Genomic DNA, 22206 nt, shown 5'->3' with positions numbered 1-22206 from the left:
TCATCCATTATACCTTTAAATTATTAAATTTAAACACTGGCGGACCGTGCATTTCACCCTAAGGCCTTCAGAACAGATCCGCCTGAACCAATCCACCTCTCAATAACTATTTTGTCTACAAAAAAAAAAATCTTATTATGCAGATATGCACATAAAGAGTTGTTGCACAGCAGATAGATACTTGTGCAGCCAGAATAAATGCCTTTGCTGAAGTGCACAATTCTCCTACTACATCTGTGCACATACAATGAGCATAAACAACTTAATAAAACAGCAATATTATTGAGGAAAAGAGGAACATTTTACTCACCAAAATCCCGATTATTTGAAAACAAAATACATCCTCCTTTCCTTCCTCAAAAAGAGTTCAATTGCTCTGTCATATAGATTATCCGTGCGTTTCAGTTCCATAAAGCCAGGGCTGAAAGTCCAGCTTAAGTTTTATTTCTCTTCAGGTCTTCTTCTTCTTCTTTGGAATAATTGAGGTAGGTGACCAACAACTTAGGTGCATACCGCCCCCTACTGTATCTCTTGGTGAATGTAAATCAGAAGGCCTGGATCTGCTGTTGTTGGTGTACGCTAGCTAGAAGGCGCTGAGTCGCCAACTTGAAATCTGATCGGTTGAAGCAACTGTCTGATTGGTTGAAGCAACTGTCTGATTGGTTGAAGCAGCTGTCTGTTTGACGCTTCACTTTACTTTACTGCGCCATCAGGAACAGACAGTGAAGGCCTCGGCAGATTTCTTTGACCCTAGCAACAGATGATGCCTGAAATCTGATTATTTAAATGATTTAATATGAAAAAAACATGTCTGGAAGCAGCGCAACCACGGGAGAACTATGAAAGGAACTGGAACATACCGTTTGGAATCATTTATTATTTATTTATGGACAAAATATAATTTACATCAGTCTGTAATTCAGATACTTTTTAGGCCAGCAGAGAAGGCTTTGCAGGCCCTGACGGCCCACCACTGAATTCAAATATATAAAAGTAGTGCACAAGGCATAATAGCTTCTTTTTAACATAACTGTTATTGAAAAACAACTTAAAGTGCAATGTATACTAATATCTCCTTCATTTAAAATACAAAAATGAACCAAAAATCAATTTAAAGTGCAACAGCAACATAAAAAGGCTGGTTCAAAAGACCATTAGTAAAACAAAACTCAAAGGTAAACATAAGAAGACATCTTCTTTCAAACAAGGAGAATGAAAGAACCTGACCGGTCAGACTGCGCAGGGAGAGGCTGCTTAAATGCTGTGGTGTCGCTTCAAATGTGCGGACATGCTCGATGTGTTTCCACTTTTATATGGCTTTTTTATGCCACAGTGCCGACTCACACCGTCGCGGTTTTGCCCACTGACCTCTTTCCTTCGTTGTCATATTTGACAGGGAAACCAAAATGCAGGGAATTTAAGTGTCGCGGGGCTTTCAAGCTCCTCCTTTCCTCCGCTCGCTATGTCTACTCTCCTCCTTTCTCCGCTTGCCACAAGCTGTGTGCGGACTGAGCACAACTTTATCTTTTTTTTTTTTTTTTTTTTTTTAGAAATCGATCCGCAGGTCACGTATGTGCCAAACCGATGACGTTGATCCGAACGGATCACGGATCAGTGATGATCCGTTGCACCACGACAAAATTTGGTCTCGCTTCATAGGAACCGACCCATTGTCTGTTTGGATCTCCCTGAACCACTAGCCTCTGGGACAAGACACACTGGTGCACCGTTGGCTAGAGGGCCTTCGTTACACCTTTTCACCACTTCCTCGGATCTGACACACCTCGGAGAATTTGTCAGGAGGGCCACATGCTGTTGCTGGTTTTACTTTTCTGGCCAGCTCGGGCATTGTTTCCTGTGCTTTGCTGACTCTCTCGCAGTGGACCTTACTGGTTTCGCTTATACGATTGACTACTGGAAGGCCCGATTTGCTGCTGAGCAGCTGTACAAAGTCAAACAACATGGACAAATCTCCAAGCTACGCTGTAACTGCTCACAACAGAATGGCATTTCTCATTCATTTCATCACACTGGAAATGTCTTAATCATTTACGAAGATGTTCTGAGACATTAGGCATGTACTTAAACACAGCAAGATTTACAACAAGAAGTACAGCAAGATTTAGTACAATTTCAAAGTGAATAGATCATGTTTATCTAAACTGACTGATTCTCATAATTTCATTGTAACAATCACCACATGCAAAATCATCTGTTCAACTCCCAAAATTAGTCAAGAACAAACTGCAATACCATGAATAACAGACATGGATCTGTTTGTATGACAGTGAGGAGGACAGTCAGGAGGAGTCAGTGAAGAAGTGAGCTGTGAAACTCAAGCTTCATTTACAGCACTGTGGGCTACAGACAATTTTCCTTTTTTTGTTTCTTTGTGTTTATTTTACAGTATGTTGAACCCTGATGGATGGAAGCTACTTTGTGTGTGAATAAAAATTATAACAGTTTCCTTGCAAGTATGAGAGCAATATGTGAATTAAAACATGAAGGTTCTTCTTACTATAAAATGCCTTTTTTCTTCATTTTCTTATATAATATATTTTCTGTTAGCTAAACAACCCAAAGAAGAAAATAAAAACGATCACAGGAACCATAGTGACTGAAGGACTGGGCTCAGACTGAAAGGTAGATGAGGGTTATTTCAATGGTCCTCTGCCTTAATGACAAAACATCTAAACATTTTGACTTTCAGTGCTCACATGATGCCAAAAGGACAAAGCATTTTGAGGGTACTGACCATTTGTTTGAGAAAGAAATGTAGCTTTGCCACCTGAGTGAACTGTTTTGGAAGAGATCTGATCTTTGAAAGGTGAACCATCCAGGTTGTTTTTGACAAGGGAACCAAGATAATTGAGAACGTCCGGTCTGTTTGGAGAAATGAGCCAAAGCTGTTGAGAAGGATCTTTGCATTTTGGAGGCTCTGACTATTTATATGGGAAAGAAATGTTGCTTTTAAACACGCGTGAACAGTTTTGGGAGAGATATGAGATTTTGCAAGTGAACAATGGTGTTGATCGTTTTGCTAATTGATCTTCCAGTTTTGAAAATGTAATTTCGGTTTCAAGAAATGAGCCAAACCGATGGAGGAAAAACTGGAAGTGGTGCAGCATCTGCAGGGAGGACCCCGTGCTTTGCTTGCTTCCTGCAGTCTTGGATTCTTACAGGTTCCTCTGGAGAGAAGTCACCCTCCATCTACTCTGAGGGTGTATGTGGCAGCAATATCAGTCTGGCTGTGTTGTGAGTTGTGATGGCAGAGTTGGGAGTGACGTCCTGGTGTCGACTTTCTCAAGGGGGCTCTGATGCTTCACCCTCCGAGAGCCCCACAGGCCCCACCATGGGACCGACACTAAGTGCTGGATGGCTTGTGTCAGCCTCCCTGTGAGCAAGACTACATTTTTGAAACACATGAGTGAGGTTCATAGTTTGTCTATCAGACCATTATGCCTAAAGTGGCACCCAGACGTTAGGGGTCAGCACGTGGAGAGAGGGCAACAGATTCTCCGCCCGCAACGCTACCTGGCTACTCAGCCCAGTAGCATGCCACTCATTCAATCGCGGGAAGTCAACTTTTAGCCTGTCATTGAGCCATTTGAGCCATTGAGTCATTTGAATAACTCGCCGTTGTGCAATTTACGTCTATATTGCCAAACAAACACTGAATCAGAAACAACAACAAAACAACTTCCTGTCTGAAGTAATGTCATTTAAAATTATTTGTTTTTCCAAAATTGTTTGGCAACCCAAATAAATAATCTCCCTACCCCGAATGACTGCTGTACTGTGTATCAGCGGGTTGGTTTCATTGATTATTGTCATAGGTGTTGTGTTCAGGGCATTATTCACATCTATTAGCAAATCATCTGAAGGTACTTTACAACTCAGGTTTGGTATTCATTGAAGCCCCAGGTTTCTAGTTTGCACATAACCTTCCTTCTCAACTGCTCTTTCATTAAAGCTGTTCATATTGATGAGGGCTTGGTACCCAGTCTGTGATTGTGGACATCCCCCTGACTTGGTGCACTGGTCTCCTTTGCCATGGCATTGTTGTTGTATTATCTTGATCTGTAGTTGTGACAGTAGGGGTGTCAATGAATGTTATAACACTACACGACTAGATCTTTCTTAATTTTGATTGTGGTTTTAGGTTTCTCTGCATTTATATCACCTCTCTGGAATTGCTTATATATTAGCATTCCTTCAGTCCCGTCATGTCCACCCTTGTTCCAGTAGTCCAGCTGTCACAGCATTGGGGGTCTTATATAAATATCCTCAGTTGATTATGTTCGTCCACACCTGGACTTGAATCTTGAACTTTCCAGTGAAAGTCAGGGGCAATGCACAACATGGTCTCTCGTCTCATGGTGTATGGTGGGAAGGTTTTGAGATGATTGTTATTAACATTTTGAATTTGAAATCCTTGAACTATTATTTTCTGCTCTTTCTTGTCAGGAATCCCACTTATAGCAGTCCTCACCAAAGTTGAAGCCTGTCCTGAAGTCAAAAAAGATCTAAAGAAAGTCTGCCAGAGCAAGTACATTGAAAAACAGGTATTTTACAATTTATGAGCTCATCAAGAGTGTTTGCATCAGTGACAGATGGCTGAGGTTATTAAAGTAAATTACAACAGCATGTAAACAACAACATACAAATATCTTATCTTCTATTTTTTTGATATGTTTAAACTTAGATGGAAATAGTGAGTATTTTGCTGGGCATTCCAATGAACTGCATCGTCCCGGTGAAGAACTACACTTCAGAAATTGAAACGGATGATGCGATGGACACAGTGATTCTGAGTGCATTGAGAAAGATCATTGACTACGGAGAAGACTTCTTGAATGACAACCCACTTGATCCTCCCACTCCTCCACCATCTCCTAGTAATACACTTGAAAATAAAGTGAAATGTTTGATTTCAAATGAAAATAATGAAAGAATAATGACACAACGCCAATTAAAAATGTGATTATTGAGAAATCAGTATAACATTGCCTTTGCCCTTTTAGCTTTGCGGGAACCATGGAGAAAGATCAAGTTTGGGTGAGCATTCAGAGCATCGTGAATCTAATATTTTCTGTTTGTCTTCTTGTCTCTAACACTGTTGGATAATGCCTCATCAAATATGTGGACCCTTTGCAGAATACATTTGCATACTTTGACCAAATCAACCTTCTTTCTGACCAGTGATAAAGCCCAGCATGAATTTGTTCAGAATTATCAGCCTGAAAAAGAAGGCCAACATCTCAGAGTTCTGCTGATTGGACCACCAGGCTCTGGGAAATCCAGTTTCATCAACTCTGTTGAAAGCGCTCTGCGAGGGAAAATCACAACTCGAGCATTGGCAGCCACTGTCTATGATGGCAGCTTTACCAAACAGGTATGGAAATACTTCTGAATCTATTGAAATTTTTAATTTGTATTCATTCACTTTGTAATTATTTTGTACGGTTCAATATTTGTGTAAAGATGGAGAACGTCTTCCCAGTTGTTTTGACACTGTCTTCAGTTGGAGGAGAGCACTTCAACTGATTACAGAAAAAAGAAAAAAGAAAAAAACAGGACAATTGCACACAGAAAAACAGCTGGCCTGAAACTGAGAAGCGGACTTAACCTGAGAGCAGATGGTAACATTGCCTTGTCTTGGGATCTTGTTGACAATATGACTTTTTAACTTGCAGTACAAAAGTCATAACATCCGGAAAGGAAAGCGTGGAACCTTTTATCCCTTCATCTTGAGTGACACCATGGGCATTGAGAAGAGCATCAGGGGAGGGGTACATATCAAAGACATCAAACTGATCTTGATGGGAAATGTCAAAGAAGGATATAAGGTAAGATAACTGCATCAATGAATTTCCCTCAGGCTTTAGTCAATAAAAAATAAATCAGTGAGCACTTATATGTGTAAAGTATTAGAGACCAAGACTCAAGTAAACGTACAAATACTCTGTTACTTGAGTAGCAGCTGAAGTGTTCTTGTAGCTCCATTCTTAAGTGGAAGTACTAAAGTATTCAACATTTTCTGTACTTAAGTTTTGCAAGTAGCTATTTAAAAATTCGTACTGAAGTGCTGATAGTAAAATTAGATGTAGCCCATTGTGTTATTAAAGATTGAAGTTATTAAAGACAGCAGTCAACATTGAATATTATATGTTTTTAGACTGAAATTCAAAATGTGGCCGTTCCCTCTCCTGGATGTAGCTTCAGCTAGGCTACTAGCTTGACATTCAAAATTCCTTTGGCTGAAGCAGCTGTACAGGGAAAAGTATATAGGCTATATGAAAACAAAACAGATCAAGTATGTTCATCCCCCTCCACAGCATATTTCCTTCTTGAAACAGTATTTATACTATATATATATATATATATATATATATATATATATATATATATTTTTTTTTTTTTTTTTTTTTTTTTTTTTTGGTTTTTTTTTTTTTTGTTTGTTTTGGTGGGGTGCATTATGTGAAGACAATTGTCTTCATCCTCAACCTATGGCAAATAACAGGTCAGGAGTTCACATATGAGCATTTCTTCTGTTAAATCAAAAGTGGACAACGTAAACACTGAGCACATAACTCTAAAATCAGATTGCACATGCCCCTTCCTACTTAAAGCATGCCTCTTATGGGATGGACAGTATCAAGACAAGCTGGACCGTGTTCTAAAGGTTCAGTAGCATGAAAACATTCGGGAGATCTGTGGAGTAGATCAGTATGACTACATCCTACCTTCAACTATATTTTGCAGTTCACATGGTTTGATTCATATTTAGATTAAAAGCCATGAACACACCAACATGTGGAGGAATGCCATTGAAGATAGTTGAGTGTCTGATTGCTTCTATCCAGGTAATTAACTTTAATGCTTCAGCCTGCAGCCCGTGGTTGGTAGACGTCAAGGCTACTTTTCATACCAAGAGTGTCTGAAGGTGCTCTGGAGGCACTAGGCACGTTTACATGGACCACATATAAGCGGATTATACGTGGAGCGGATTGTAAAATATGTCATGTGAACGACCGAGTGGATCCACTTCACTCGGAGCGGATTGTATTTTGGAGCTTATTGTATGAGGTGGTCTACGCCGATCGACAATCCGCTCCGTGTCCCTTATAAATGAGCCTGACAGCGGAGCGGATTGAACTGGGGGAATGTTTGTTTCACGCATGCGTTCCCTCATATGTGGTGACATGTGACGTGTGCAGTAAATGGGAAGCACCACAGTCAAAACACCAGCAGAAGAACACCACGGTGGTTGAAAAACACTTTTTTAATAAAAAAACCCTGACAGAAAAAACATTGCAGAGGTGAGAAGGAACCAGATCGCGCAACAGCGAGTTGTATAAAGAGCTGAATAGCAGCATATGCAGAATAAGCAGAATACGAGCAATCACCGGCTGGTGTTATGGATTAACTGGTTCCTGTGTTAACGAATGACGGCGGAGGTCTGTGTAAACACCTGTTGATTACAGCAGTTGCTAAAGTAAGACTCACAAAAGACTTTAAACGTATACACTCACTGCAACTTTCGATAACCGACGATCGCCAGAATGACTACATGTTTCAGTCATGTTATGGTCACAAGTTAACACGGGCACCAGTTAATTCGAAACATCGACATGCGGAGCCGAGCACACACTGAGACGTGCCACTCAGCACAGCGGTGCTCCAGCCAGGAGAGCAGCCGCTCCTTCAGCAGCATATCATGCAGATTTTGGGACATTATTTGAGCAGATATCAGATAAAAACACTCTGGCCACACAATGGTGCAGTGGTTAGCGCTCGTACCTCACAGCAAGAAGGTCCTCGGTTCCGCCTTCGCCCACAGCAGCTGGGATTGGCTCCAGCCACCTGCGACCCCGAACGGGAGAAGCGGTGGAAAATGAATGAATGAATGAATGAAAACACTCTGCTCGGCTCTGAGGACTGCTGCTGCAGAGCTAAAGACCTGAAAGTTCCTCGTGAGACTTTGTGTGCATGTCACAGGACGCTGTACAATCCACTTCAACCAGGGTCCTTGTAAACAAGGATTCATCGTGGATCACTTTGTATGCCGTCCATGAATACACTCCATTTAATATGATTGTTTACAATCGGATTGAAAAATCACCCATGTAAACTGGGCCACTGTCAACCAAAATGAACATTGACCATACACACAGAAGAAATCCGGCACATTTGATTAGTGTAGACTGAAACCGGAAGTCCTGCCCCAGCAGTCAGTTGGTGGTTAGCGGTTAACGGTTAGCCACAAACAACCTTGATTTATAGTCTTTTAATCATCTGTCAGTGAGTGCCTGACCACTCCATGTCTGCCCACGAGACAGTTTCTAACTCCACATGATGTCACAACCTCACCACCCCATCTGTCTGATCTCATACATGTCGCCACCCCCTCACGCTCCCTCAGGTCTTCCTCCTCTCTCCTCCTCAGCACCATGGGGAGCAGAGCATTCAGCCGCTCTGCCCCCCAACTCTGGAACTCTCTCTCACCAGACATCCAAAAACATTGTTTCTCTACCTCAGTTCAAATCCAGACTCAAAACTCATCTGTTTCAATCAGCCTATCATTTGTAAGCTCACTCTTTCTTTTAATTCACTGTGTTATGTTTTCTGTTGTTTTTATTTGTAATGTGTTTTAATCTTTTGTAAAGCGTCCTTGGCTGCCTAGAAAGGCGCTGTGAAATAAAATGTATTATTATTGTTATATTATTATTATTTGTCTCAGTCCGGCAATATGCTCTGCATCAAGACTAGCTGACTCTCAGGCCTCATTCACACATACGCGGCTGTGCGGGCACGGATCTGTCCGGGTTTGCACGGTGTCTGCGTGGAAAAGTCAGAACTGCATGCAAACAGATCAGCCCTTTCACACTGCACGCACGGGGAACACGCAGGCTCCGCGCATGGCCCGTTCAAATCCGTGCGGCGATTTCTAAATAGAAATCAAGTCTATTTTTCTGCGCGGACTTCAGCGGGCTGTGCGCGGCGTCCCATTGAAACCAATGGCATAAACACACATCTCGTGTCAGCTAGGCTTTCTATACATGCATTGAGCTCATGTCTGCTCACAAACTGGTCACACAAGAGGCTTTTGCCAGTGTTCTGGTCCGTCTATTTTTCCACGCGGCTTGGAGCGGGTCCCATTGAAAATAATGAAGACAGGGCCTAGTTGTCATATATGCAGATAAATGTTTCGTTTGAATTTACTACTTGGCGTAGTTGAGAGGAGCGCGCGTGTCTAGATACATACATCTAGAGATCTATGTCTATAGGTCTATGCAGTCTAAGCTGGAGCTACGGAAGCCACATTGTGTTGTGTGTTTTTGACTGATGCACGTTTTTGGATGCCTGCTCTTGGGAATAAACATCCTTTCACTCCCAAAACGCCTCTGGAATTACTTCAAACATATTACACTAGTAGCCCATTGCCATGGACAACCCACTCACGCAGACCGTGCTGGTGTAAAAGGGACACCTGAGCACGCCGCTCCAGCGCCCGCGCGGTCTACGCGTCTGCCCCGCGCCCGCGCAGTGACCACGTATGTGGGAATCAGGCCTCAGGGTCCAGGATTCAGGGTAGCATTCCAACATGCATAAATGATGAGGATTTTTCCAGAAAGTCCTAATTTGGTTTAAAATCACAATTTTACAGAACTGGAGTGAAAGGGCCCTAAGTTCTGCTCCAGGGCTTAAACTGTCCTCATTTTTGGGGTAAATTCCCTTCCTTCACAGCAGTTCAGAAAGCATAGAAAACCGGACTGAAGACTGCAGCATTTATTCCTGTAGTTGCCAGCACAGTTGTGAACACTGCCACTCATTCAGCTAACTCTGCCACAAAGGCAACATCAGCTACTCCGATCATTCGGTGTATTTACCTCTTGCTCACTTCTCCACACCAGTCAGGATAGCAATGCACACCACGCGTCTTAAAGGGGTGTTGTAGTCAAGACCACATAAACCAAGACCAAAACATGGCTGAGAGTGCAGTTTATTGAGACCAAGACAAGGTCAAGCCTTTGAGGGATTGAGACCGAGTCAAGAGCGACACCATATCAAATTTAACCATTTTATTCAACACATATTCAATGCAGTTTTTAGGCAAGCGTACTGATGACCTGTCCCTTTCTGTCTGAGATGGATAGAGTTCAAATCTTCTTTCCAGGGTCTAAGAAGCTGAGATGATGTTGACTGACTCAGCTGACTGAGACATGGTTGGCTAAGTTGATGGCATGCTGCTTTTAGGAAGTGCATCCCTGAAAGCAACACAACAGGTTATTTACCAATGCAGAGGTTTCAAACAGGTGATGGAGGCACTTTTGGAGGTGCTGGATACAAGTGAATATTGTATTTTATTAAATATTTTACAAGGCAAAGTAACTATTTCAGTTGTTTGAAAAAAGTTCCATCCATCCATCCATTTTCTACCACTTATCTGGGGTCGGGTCGCAGGGGCAGCAGTCTCAGCAGGGATGCCTAGACTTACCTGTCCCCAGACACTTCCTCCACCTGTTCTAGGAGGATCCCAAGGCGTTCCCAGGCTAGCCGCGAGACATAGTCTCTCCAGCGTGTCCTGGGCCTTCAGTAGGCTCTCCTCCCAGTGGGACATGCCCGGAACACCTGCCAAGGGAGGAGCCCAGGCGGTATCCTGAACAGATGCCCAAGCCACCTCAGCTGGCTCCTCTCGATGTGGAGGAGTAGCGCCTCTACTCCAAGCTCCTCCCTGATGACTGAGCTCCTTATTCTACCTCTAAGGGAGCGCCCAGCCACCCTACGAAGGAAACTCATTTCGGCCGCTTGTATCCAGGATCTTGTCCTTTCGGTCATGACCCAAAGCTCATGACCATAGATGACGGTGGGAACGTAGATTGACCAGTAAATCGAGAGCTTACAACGACTGCATCACTGCAGCCGCTGCACTGATCTGCCTGTCAATCTCACGCTCCATCCGTCCCCTACTCACCCCAAGACCCCAAGATACTTAAACTCCTCCACTTGGGCCAGAGTCTCTCCACCAACCTGGAAGGGGCAAGCCACCTTCCTCCGGTCGAGGACCATAGCCTCAGATTTGGAGGTGCTGATCCTCATCCCTGTCGCTTCACACTTGGCTGCGAACCGCCCCAGTGCATGCTGTAGGTCCGGGTTCGATGAAGCCAACAGGACAACATCATCTGCAAAACGCAGAGATGAAATCCTGTGGTTCCCGAACCGGACCCCCTCCGGCCCCTGGCTGCACCTAGAAATTCTGTCCATAAAGATTATGAACAGAACCGGTGACAAAGGGCAGCCCTGCTGGAGTCCAACATGCATCGGGAACAGGTCCGACTTACTGTCGGCAATGCGGACCAGACTCCTACTCTGGTCATACAGAGACCGGACGGCCCTTAAAAAGGGGCCCCGGACTCCGTATTCCCAGAGCATCCCCCACAAGACACCACGAGGGACGAAGTTGAACGCCTTCTCCAAATCCGCAAAACACATGTGGACTGGTTGGGCAAACTCACATGAGCCCTCGAGCACCCTATGGAGGGTATAGAGCTGGTCCAGTGTTCCACGACCAGGATGAAAACCGCATTGTTCCTTCTTAATCCGAGGTTCGACTATCGGTCGTATCCTCCTTTCCAGTACCCTGGCATAGACTTTCCTGGGGAGGTTGAGGAGTGTGATCCCGCTATAGTTGGAGCACACGCTCTGGTCCCCTTTTTTAAACAGGGGAACCACCACCCCAGTCTGCCAATCCAGAGGCACTGTCCCCGACTGCCACGCGATGTTGCAGAGATGTGTCAACCAAGACAGTCCCTGCACATCCAGAGACTTAAGGTACTCAGGAATCAGGACGAATCTCGTCCACCCCCGGTGCCTTGCCACAGAGGAGCTTGCCAACCACCTCGGTGACTTCAGCTTGGGTGATGGACGAGTCCACCTCTGAGACCTCAGCCTCTGCTTCCTCTACGGAAGACGTGGCGACGGGATTAAGGAGGTCCTCGAAGTATTCCTTACACCATCCAACAATATCCCCAGGTGAGGTCAGCAGCTTGTTGGCAGAGACCTGCTTTCCCCTCCTGAGGCGCCGGATGGTTTGACAGAATTTCTTCGAGGCCGACCGATAGTCCTCCTCCATGGCCTCTCCGAACTCCTCCCAGACTCGAGTTTTTGCCTCCACAACCACTCCGGCTGCAGTTCGCTTGGCCTGCCGGTACCTGTCAGCTGCTTCTGGAGTCCCATGAGCCAATAAGGCTCGATAGGACTCCTTCTTCAGCTTGACAGCAGCCCTTACTTCCAGTGTCCACCACCGGGTTTGGGGGTTGCCGCCACGACAGGCACTGGAGACCTTACAATCACAGCTCCGGGTAGCTGCTTCGACAATGGAGGTGGAGAACATGGTCCACTCGGACTGAGCGACCCCAGCCTCCCTCGGGACATGAGTGAAGCTCTCCCGGAGGTGGGAGTTGAAAACCATGCTGACAGAGGGTTCTGCCAGATGTTTCCAACAGATTCTCACAACACGTTTGGGACTGCCAAGTCTGTCCGGTTTCCTCCTCTGCCAGCGAATCCAACTCACCACCAGGTGGTGATAGGTTGACAACTCTGCTCCTCTCTTCACCCGAGTGTCCAAGACACCCGGCCGGAGGTCAGATGACACGACTACAAAGTCGATCATCGACCTCTGACCTAGGGTGTCCTGGTGCCAGGTGCACTTATGGACACCCCTGTGCTCGAACATGGTGTTCCTTATGGACAAACTGTGACTAGTACAGAAGTCCAATAACAGAACACCACTCGGTTTCAGATCAGGGAGGCTGTGCGATCCAATCACCCCCTTCCAGGTCTCACCGTCGCTGCCCACGTGAGCGTTGAAGTCCCCCAGTAGAACAATGGAGTCCCCAGTCTGAGCAATGTCCAGCACCCCTCCCAGGGACTCCAAGAAGGCCGGGTACTCTGCACTGCTGTTCGGCCCGTAAGCGGATACAACAGTGAGGCACCTGTCCCCGACCCAGAGGCGCAGGGATGCGACCCTCTCGTTCACTGGGGTGAACTCCAACACATGGCGGCTGAGCTGTGGGGCTATTAGCAAACCCACACTAGCCCGCTGCCTCTCACCATGAGCAACGCCAGAGAAGTGGAGAGTCCAGCCCTTCTTGAGAGGTTGGGTTCCAGAGCCCAGGCTGTGTGTCGAGGTGAGCCCGACTATATCTAGCCGGTACCTCTCAACCTCCCTCACAAGCTCAGGCTTCCCCCCCCCCCCCCCCCCCCCCCCAACAAGGCGACATTCCATGTCCCTAGAACCAGTCTCTGTATCCGGGGATCGGGTCGCCGGGCACCCTGCCGTCGGCTACCACCCAATCCACATTGCACTCGACCCCTACGGTGGGTGGTGAGCCCACCGGAGGTCAGGCCCACGTCACCCCTTTCGGACTGAGCCCGGGGCCGGGCCCCGTGGGCAAAGGCCCGGCCACCAGGCGCTCGCTTATGAGCCCCAACCCCAGGCCTGGCTCCAGGGTGGGGCCCCGGCTGCGCCATACCGGGCGACGTAATGACCTTTGTTGTCTCTCTTCTCATAAGCGTTTTTGAACTGCTCTCAGCCTGGCCCATCAGCCAGGACCTGTTTCCCATGGGAGACCCTACTCGGGGGCATAAAGCCCCCCGGCAACATAGCTCCTGGGATCATGCGGCCTCTCAAACTCCCCCACCACGTTAAGGTGGCAGTTCTTGAGGGAAGTTTTCAAATATATTGAAGAATTTGGATCTCCTCTTAATGGAACTTTAAGCTGCATGTTCAATTATTCATTATAAAACTGCATATATGATTAATGAAATAGACAATTGGCAGAATAAATTACAAACAGGAAACACAACATTAATCTAATTTATTGAAACATTTCTGTATGATATATGAAGCAAGACACCAATTAAATTTGATTTGTAACTGTAGATAGCATTTCTACATCTTTTCGCATACATCATGTCTGTACACTGCCTTTGACTGATCAGGGCTCTCAATGGCTGTATCTCTGTCACATGGCATGATGCACTTTGCACCAATACGGTTCCATCCTTCTGTACACAAACTCCTTGCTCGGCCGGCTCAGCTGGGCTCAACGGAGGCAAAACCAGCTGAAAGTGAATTGTAGTAACAGAAACACGCATAATTTTATTGTCAGTAACAATAACAGCATTGTAATGCTAGAAAAACTAGTTAGATTACTCATGACTTTTTTTTTTTTTTTTTTTTCCCTTGTCCTGTTAGGCAGCTGGGGCGTGCAATATTGTATGATTGTAGCCTTTTACTATCCGAACAGATTTTAATGTTAGCAGCAGGACGAGACTGAGTCTCCTCCTGCTGCTGCCTTTATTTAAAGCTGGCATCCGGCATGGCTGCCGGACAGGACCGGGACGGAAATGCTCAGAGAGCAGGAACAGAAAGAGAGAAAGATAAATAGATACTCATGACTAAAAATAGTAACTGTTAGTTGTTTACCAAGCAGGGGCCGATTTGGCCCAACCCCTTCCAGAACCCGGAGGGGGGCCAAAATGGTCCAGTGCTTTTGAATACACAAGTCGTTGTCCTACAGCCAGCCACCTTTCATTTGTAAATGCAGCTGCTACGCAATGCATCATGCAGGAATGTGGCCCAAACAGGGAGAAGTGTAGCACACATGCCAATGTTCAACTGATGCTTCTAAAAGTCTCTCCATGTGATAGTTTGTATCAGTTAAACACAAATGACCATTTTCAGAAGAGAAAACTTTGTTGTGGATGTAAAGTATCATTTTGCACGAGAATTGGGGGGTTTGCACATTTTATTAGTGTGTGTATTTCATGGTTCGAAAAATAAAAGACATTTCTTACAGTGCATTTGTGGGTCCTGTGTATGAAAACAATATTTGTTATAACATAGTATGTACAGTGCCTTGAAAAAGTATTCACCTCCTTAGAATTCATAGCTCTTTTTCTTAAATGTCATACTTTAAACACAAAGTTATAAAATTGGCATATTTTGTGAGGGACCAACATCAAATGGTACACACTTGTGAAGTGAAATGAAATTTATACAATATTTTAAACTTTTTTTTTTTTTAGAAATAAAAAACTGAAAAGTGGGACGTACAATATTATCCACCCCCTTTTCTCATAGTGGCTTCAGAAGTTGCCTGATGGTTTCCCCAATGATCAAATGTTGAGCTATTGACTAAATAGAGTCTATCTCAGTGCAATCCAATCTCAGAACAAATGTAGCTGGTCTGCAATGGTCCCAATGGTCTGTCAGAGAAACAAATGCAAAACTACACTCTTCTCTGTGCCACAAAATCAGCCCTTCTGTTGAGGGGAGATTTGAGGTGGCCTTTTCATAAGGCTACCTCCTGCACTGAAGTGCCTTCCACCCCCTCACACTCTGGCCCCCAAACCCCCACCACAAAAAAAAAAATCCATTGTTTGGAAAGAATCTTCCTTCCTGGCTCTTCCCCCCACCCCCCCAATAGGTATGCATGAGCCAACAACCTGGCTGGTATCAGCTGCGTTTACAAAAGAAAAGCAGGCCAGTGAGTGACCGTTGAGTTGTGCATTGAAAATCAGGGGGAAATCATAGACTACGTTTGCATGCAGCCAATAACCCTTTTCAAACCCTTTTCAAACTCGAATGTTGGCAATAACCCAATAGCGCGTAGCCATGTAAACACCGGCCAAAACCCGTAAAAGCTCACCGCAGTCTGCCTCTGCAGCCCAGTGGAGGAGGTTGCCAGATCGAAAACATCTGAAACTCGTAGAAAGCAGCCCAAACCTCCATCTCGGTTGAAAATGCACGTTAAAACCGTATTTGTATGATACAAAACACGTCATAAACACATAATCATTTAATCAACCCATCCAATGTGTTCAAAAAAGAAGCTTGCTTTGGCGGAAACCCCACCCAATCTGGCAACACAAAGCCGCTCCGGTCAGAGCTGTTTTGTTTTGAGAACAGCATGATGTGCGCCATGGTTTGGAAAGGGATATCCCGATTGAATGCGCTGACTTGTAAACGGGGTAACTCTGTCTGTTAAAGCATGTAAACGGGGTTTTCCTAATGTTTCAGAAACCCAGATATTGACCTGAACCCGAATTTTAGCTGCATGTAAACGTAGTCATAGGTAGGAAAGAAAAACCTGGGATTACAAAGAATTCACTGTGCTTGGAAAGAATCTTCCATCCTGGCCGATTTGCAATTTTATATTTTTATGTTTGCAGTATGAAATTTAACAAAAGGTCAAAAAATTCAAGGGGGATGAATACTTTTGCAAGGCGCTGTATGTTCTTGTAGAAAATACAACACTGAATCAGTATCTAATGTAAAACTGAAGTAATAGGTCGGCGCAGTTTATGTTTTTCATTTCTTCCTGTGATTTATTGATGATGCACAGAATTCAGTCTGCTTGGCTGATCCGGGCAGTTCCCGATGAATCTTATTCATTGTGCCAAGGATGGTGGTCTTCCGTCGGAGGAGTTGTTTGGCGAGAGCCAGAGACATGAAGAAATGGTGTCTGTTGTTACCGTTCTGCCTTTGTCCAGAAACGGCTCTTTCAGGTTTATCACCACATCTTTTCCCACTCTCACTCCCTTGGCATGGCTGGGGTCTTTCCCAACATAGGGGCTCATGCTGCACACATTTATTCTTCAGGTCACATGCCACCCAGAACTTTATCCCAACCTTGTCTGGTTTTGTTGCAATGTATTGCAAGAAACAGCAGCGAGACTTTGTTGGGAACAGCTGTTTGTCTGTGGTGATGTCCTGCCTGGATTGTAGGACCAAATGCAGTTTGCAACAAAGAAACTCCAAACATTGGAGATTGAGGGAAACCTGTTAGTCTCAACTGGGTCCCAGTCAAACTCTGGGAGTTACATCACAATTTGTGATGGTTATAAAAGTTCAATGTGTTTGGAAAGAATCTTCTCTGACAAACTCAGGAGGAAATCTCAAAGTAGTCCCTCTCTCTTTTCAAGCCTCCCCCTCCCCCTAAGAGGTATGCATGAACCAACTAGCTGGAAGGTTTCGACTGCATTTACAAATGAATAGAAGGGCCAAGATTGGCTGTTGAGCTGCGCATTTAAGATCAGGGACCATTTTGGCCCCTCTGGGTTTCTTAGGTAGGCCAGAAAATCCTGGTATTCCTAGTGTTAATGCCATTACTTCCATCACTGCTAATGATTGAGCAGGACCAGAAATTACTGATGAATTATGTGATCCCAGTTTGATTCTTGGCTCTTTCAGAGAGATTGAACATAATTTAATAAGTAACATCACCTCAAAATGTTCTTCTCCTGTGGTTCAGAAAAAAGTACAGACACCACTCGGGATGGGAATTAAGAATTTAGCGATTCCAATTCCATTATCGATACTGCTTATCGATACAATTCCTCATCGATTCTCTTATTGATTCTCGTTGAGTGAGAAATGAAATAATACAAATGGGTGTTTGCATTAACTTTTTAATATCTTCATCAAAAAGAGAAATTAGTTGAATTACTTCTCAAGAATTAGGAGGCCCAATGGCCCAATGCAGAGTTTGTGTGTCTTTCAAGATACAAAGCTGCTCAGGAAAATAACTAAAGAAGCATAAAAATATAATACATCTGGATCTATTTACAGTGCTTTGCATTGAACTTGATTCATTACTGTTTTGGACACAAACAAACAATGCATCTGCAAAAATGATCATACAGGACTGTCTCAGAAAATTAGAATATTGTGATAAAGTTCTTTATTTTCTGAAATGCAATTAAAAAAATAAAAATGTCATACATTCTGGATTCATTACAAATCAACTGAGATATTTCAAGCCTTTTATTATTTTAATATTGCTGATTATGGCTTACAGCTTAAGAAAACTCAAAAATCCTATCTCAAAATATTACAATATTTACTCAGACCAAGTAAAAAAAACAAAATAATAACAGCAAAACAAAATCAAACATTTGAAAATGTCCATTAATGCACTCAGTACTTGGTTGGGAATCCTTTTGCATGAATTACTGCATCAATGCGGCGTGGCATGGAGCGTGTTGCTTGGTCTGCCGCAGCTTCCGTAGTTCAGGGTGCGCGTGCAGACATGCACTGGAGCAGTATGAAAGCGCACTGTTTAGGCTCTTAAAATATACTAAATGACCTCGTTAAGAATTAATTATGGACGTTTCGCGCTCAGGACACTTGGATTACAGCGGACGAGCAGTATGAAGGAAAATGGGCACGTTTTGTGGACTTTATGGACCGTTTTTTCTGTCGGGCTCTGTCGGTCCCTGTTTGTTGACTATGAAAGTCCCCAAACATCTCCAATTGCATTTGAAACGTCAAAAAACTGCTCCACAGTGTTTTTCAGCATGAGGGTGAGTAGAAAATGAGGCAAAATCGTTTTTTGGGTGGAGTATTCCTTTAACAATGGCTATAGCAGCACTTTGCTTCTTTAAATGTGTGACAGGATGCTGCCTGTCTGTGGGTTCAGCCACAGGGATGACCCCAGCCTTGCCAGAGTTCCCATTTTTTATTTGAATCCCAAATACAATCCAAAAAGCACACTGCCTGTGGAGCCTCCGCAGCCTCCCTCCGGCAGCAATCAAAAGTACAATAATCCTGGAGACTGTCATCATTGACGACTGCATCAGTTCTTTCATGAAACTCTCTCTGAGTCTTCTCTGTTGTTCTCCCTGTCCTCCTCCTGAAGCAGCTTTTAAAGCCCTGGGAGAGGGAGGAGAGGGAGATGACGAACTACTCACACCTGAGAGCAATCATCCCCCCACACTCTCCTCTCCCCAGCTTGCTCCAGCTCCTCCTGTTCCTCTGCCATGCATCCAAGCTTGGCCAAGGCCTGCCACCACAAAATGATTCTTTAAAGGCTTCAAAATTTGTCTTGTAATCCTCAGCAATGTTTAAATTCTTTATGATTGTGGAAAGGGGTGGAACCACTGTACAAGTCCTTTGGGCTTTGTTCCCTCCTTGCACCGCTATTTTTTTCTTCACATGTGCTAAATAAAAAAACATAAATAAAAACATTGCCAACTTCAGCAGTGGAGTAGTTTTTCGTTACTACACATCTTTGGTAATAAATGCATGAAATTTTGATCAAAAATGGACTAAGAATACAAATTAATAAAAAAAATCATTTAAGAATCGCAAGAATAAATGTTACATGTAACATGTTTTTGCTGTTGTTTCAGTTCAACCCTGTTTCTCCCCTGTCTGAGAGTGACCCCCTCTACAACGGTACACCAACTATGAATGATAAAGTTAGTGTTCTGGTTTGTCTTGTTCCTGCCAACACACCAACAATAATGGATGATGAAGTAGTCGAGAAAATACGGGACGTCAGAGAAGCAGCCAGTGAGTTGGGTAAGAGTTGATGTATATATTTTTTTGTAAATGGTAAATGTATTTTACTCATGTAGCATGTTTCCAACTCTTGAACACTCCCTAAAGCACTTTACACTGTGAATGGAATGTTTTTGAAATGCCTGTGAACATTTTTCAGTTTTTGTGAATGCCGCAGCCTAGCACAGAGCTCCGTCCACGCCTCCGTCCTGCCCATCGGCGCAAGTGGCAAAAAGCAAGGAAAGAAAGTGGATTTAACAACAGTTGAGGGTTTGATGAGTGATATTGCGGATAGCGCTGTCATGTGATCGAAAAAATTAATCTAATTAATTATAGGATTTGTAATTAATTAATATAATGAATCACATTTCAATCTCATATCTGCTTTTGGTCTCCCAGTGAAGAATTTGAATTCAGTAACATTACAGAATTGCAGTGCATGACTCATCAAATGAATACACTGAGAAGAGAAGATTTGAAATCCACATTTTTATTGATGACGAATGAAAGCTCAGTCAGGACGTCTTGTCCAAAATAAATTCTAAGCCCAATCAGGCAACTCATATAACACTTTCAGTGTGTTTCATTAACAAAATTCAAAAGAAGAAAAAAGGTTTAAGTACATCCCAGCAAACCAATTCGGCCTTGTGCACTATTCAAAAATGTAGTACAAATACAGATAAAAAAAATTCTGAAATAAAATAAGGCTGAGTCTCAAATAGCCACTGAAGCAAATTAAATTCAAAATGAATACTAAAGCTATCTCAGAACAGCAATTCAAAATGAATACAATTATAACATGCCTCTAAATAAAACAACAATTCCATTTACATTGAATTGCCGCTCAAGTGTGCTATGATTAATCTCAGATTATTTTTTTTAATGCATTAATTTGCAGTGTAATTAATTAATGAAATTAATGCATTAAAGTGACAGCCCTCATTGCGGGTGCTAAATTATTACATTACACATGGGTGTTTTTTTTCCAATCCAATTGAAAATGTCCATCCATCCATCCATCCATTTTCTACCGCTTATCTGGGACCGGGTCGCGGGGGCAGCAGTCTAAGTAGGGATGCCCAGACTTACCTGTCCCCAGACACTTCCTCCACCTGTTCCAGGAGGATCCCAAGACATAGTCTCTCCAGCATGTCCTAGGTCTTCCCTGGGGTCTCCTCCCAGTGGGGCATGCTCAGAACTCCTCCCTAGGGAGGCACCCAGGCGGCATCCTAAACAGATGCCTGAGCCTCCTCAGCTGGCTCCTTTCAATGCTGAGGAGAAGCGGCTCTACTGCGAGCCTTTGGAGGAAGTAATTTCAGCCGCTTCTACCATTATCTTGTCCTTTCAGCAGTGGTGGGCCATCAGGGCCTGCAAAGCCTTCTCTGCTGGCCTATAAAGTATCTGAATTACAGACTGATATAAATTATATTTTGTCCATAAATAAATGATTCCAAACGGTATGTTCCAGTTCCTTTCATAGTTTTCCCGTGGTTGTGCTGCTTCCAGACATGTTTTTTTCATATTAAATCATTTAACCAATCAGATTTCAGGCATCATCTGTTGCTAGGGTCAAAGAAATCTGCCTGAGGCCTTCACTGTCCATTCCCAGGGCCGTAGCGATAAGGCAGGCAAACCAGGCAATTGCCTGGGGCCCCCTTGCTGGCCTGGGGCCCCAAGACAACGACTGTTATGAATAAAATGCAACGACAAACCGTGTGAGTGCCCCTTGGCAGCCAAGGTGCAATGACACGGTTATCGGGAGTTGGGATCCCCCGTCAAGGGGGCCCCTCAGGAGGAGCTGACAGCACGCAGCAGCCAGCCGGTTTCATGAGCCCTGCAGCCCGCAAAATATAAAACAAATCCAAGGATGAAGCGAATTTATCCATCCGGCAGCCAGAAAAGAAAGAAGAGAAAAGAGGAGGAAGATAAAAAAAATATGTTTTTGTCATAAAGTGTGAGTGAACTGAAACTGTAACTCTATTTTTTGTTTTTGTTTTTTTTTTTGGGGGGGGGGGGGGGTGCTCAATGTCCATCTTGCCTGGGGCCCCCAAATTCATTGAAACGGCCTTGTCGGTTCCTGATGGCGCAGTAAAGTAAAGTGAGGCGTCAAGCAGACAGCTGCTTCAGCCAATCAGATTTTGACTTGGCGACTCAGTGCCTTCTAGCCAGTGTACACTAACAACAGCATATCAGGCCTTCTGATTTACATTCACCAAGAGATACAGTAGGGGGCGGTATGCACCTAAGTTGTTGGTCGCGTACCACAATTATTCCAAAGAAGAAGAAGAAGAAGACCTGAAGAGAGCTGGACTTTCAGCCCTGGCTTTATGGGACTGAAACGCACGGATAATCTATATGACAGAGCAGTTGAACTCTTTTTGAGGAAGGAAAGGAGGATGTATTTTGTTTGCAAATAATCAAGATTTTGGTGAGTAAAATGTTCCTCTTTTCCTCAATAATATTGCTGTTTCATTAAGTTGTTGATGCTCATTGTATGTGCACAGATGTAGTAGGAGACTTGTGCACTTCAGCAAAGGCATTTATTCTGGCTGCACAAGTATCTATCTGCTATGCAACAGCTCTTTATGTGCATATCTGCATAATTTTTTTAATAGACATAAAATAGTTATTGAGAGGTGGATTGGTTCAGGCAGATCTGTTCTGAAGGCCTTAGTGTGAAATGCACGGTCCGCCACTGCCTTTCGGTCATGACCTAAAGCTGCTGCTGTGGTTAGGGAGAGATACATCACATGGAACAAAATCACGCTTGCAGCATCAAATGTAGTGCCAACTGCTCAACATGATGTTCTTAACATTGCAAAAATCTTTGTTCTACAAGCATGTCAGGCATA

At 44.0% G+C, this 22206-nt stretch overlaps 2 protein-coding genes across 5 annotated transcripts in view; both read left to right on the top strand.

The window, feature by feature from the left end:
* LOC115403871 (interferon-induced protein 44-like) overlaps window positions 1–22206 on the top strand; it is a 391401-nt gene that overhangs the window by 206187 nt on the left and 163008 nt on the right. The window lies entirely within an intron of this gene.
* LOC115403851 (uncharacterized) overlaps window positions 1–22206 on the top strand; it is a 244366-nt gene that overhangs the window by 219733 nt on the left and 2427 nt on the right. For all 4 annotated transcript variants that reach the window (XM_030112857.1, XM_030112858.1, XM_030112859.1 and 1 more), the window contains 6 exons: window positions 4468–4565; window positions 4706–4898; window positions 5025–5058; window positions 5158–5395; window positions 5697–5849; window positions 19204–19375. In XM_030112857.1, the coding sequence (XP_029968717.1) occupies window positions 4468–4565; window positions 4706–4898; window positions 5025–5058; window positions 5158–5395; window positions 5697–5849; window positions 19204–19375 (888 nt within the window). The remainder of the gene's footprint in view (window positions 1–4467; window positions 4566–4705; window positions 4899–5024; window positions 5059–5157; window positions 5396–5696; window positions 5850–19203; window positions 19376–22206) is intronic.

The sequence above is a fragment of the Salarias fasciatus genome, chromosome 17 (genome assembly GCF_902148845.1).
Source record: "Salarias fasciatus chromosome 17, fSalaFa1.1, whole genome shotgun sequence".
NCBI classification, from domain to species: Eukaryota; Metazoa; Chordata; class Actinopteri; order Blenniiformes; family Blenniidae; genus Salarias; species Salarias fasciatus.
Note: the sequence above shows the minus strand (reverse complement) of the source record. Positions and strands in the feature narration are given on the sequence as shown.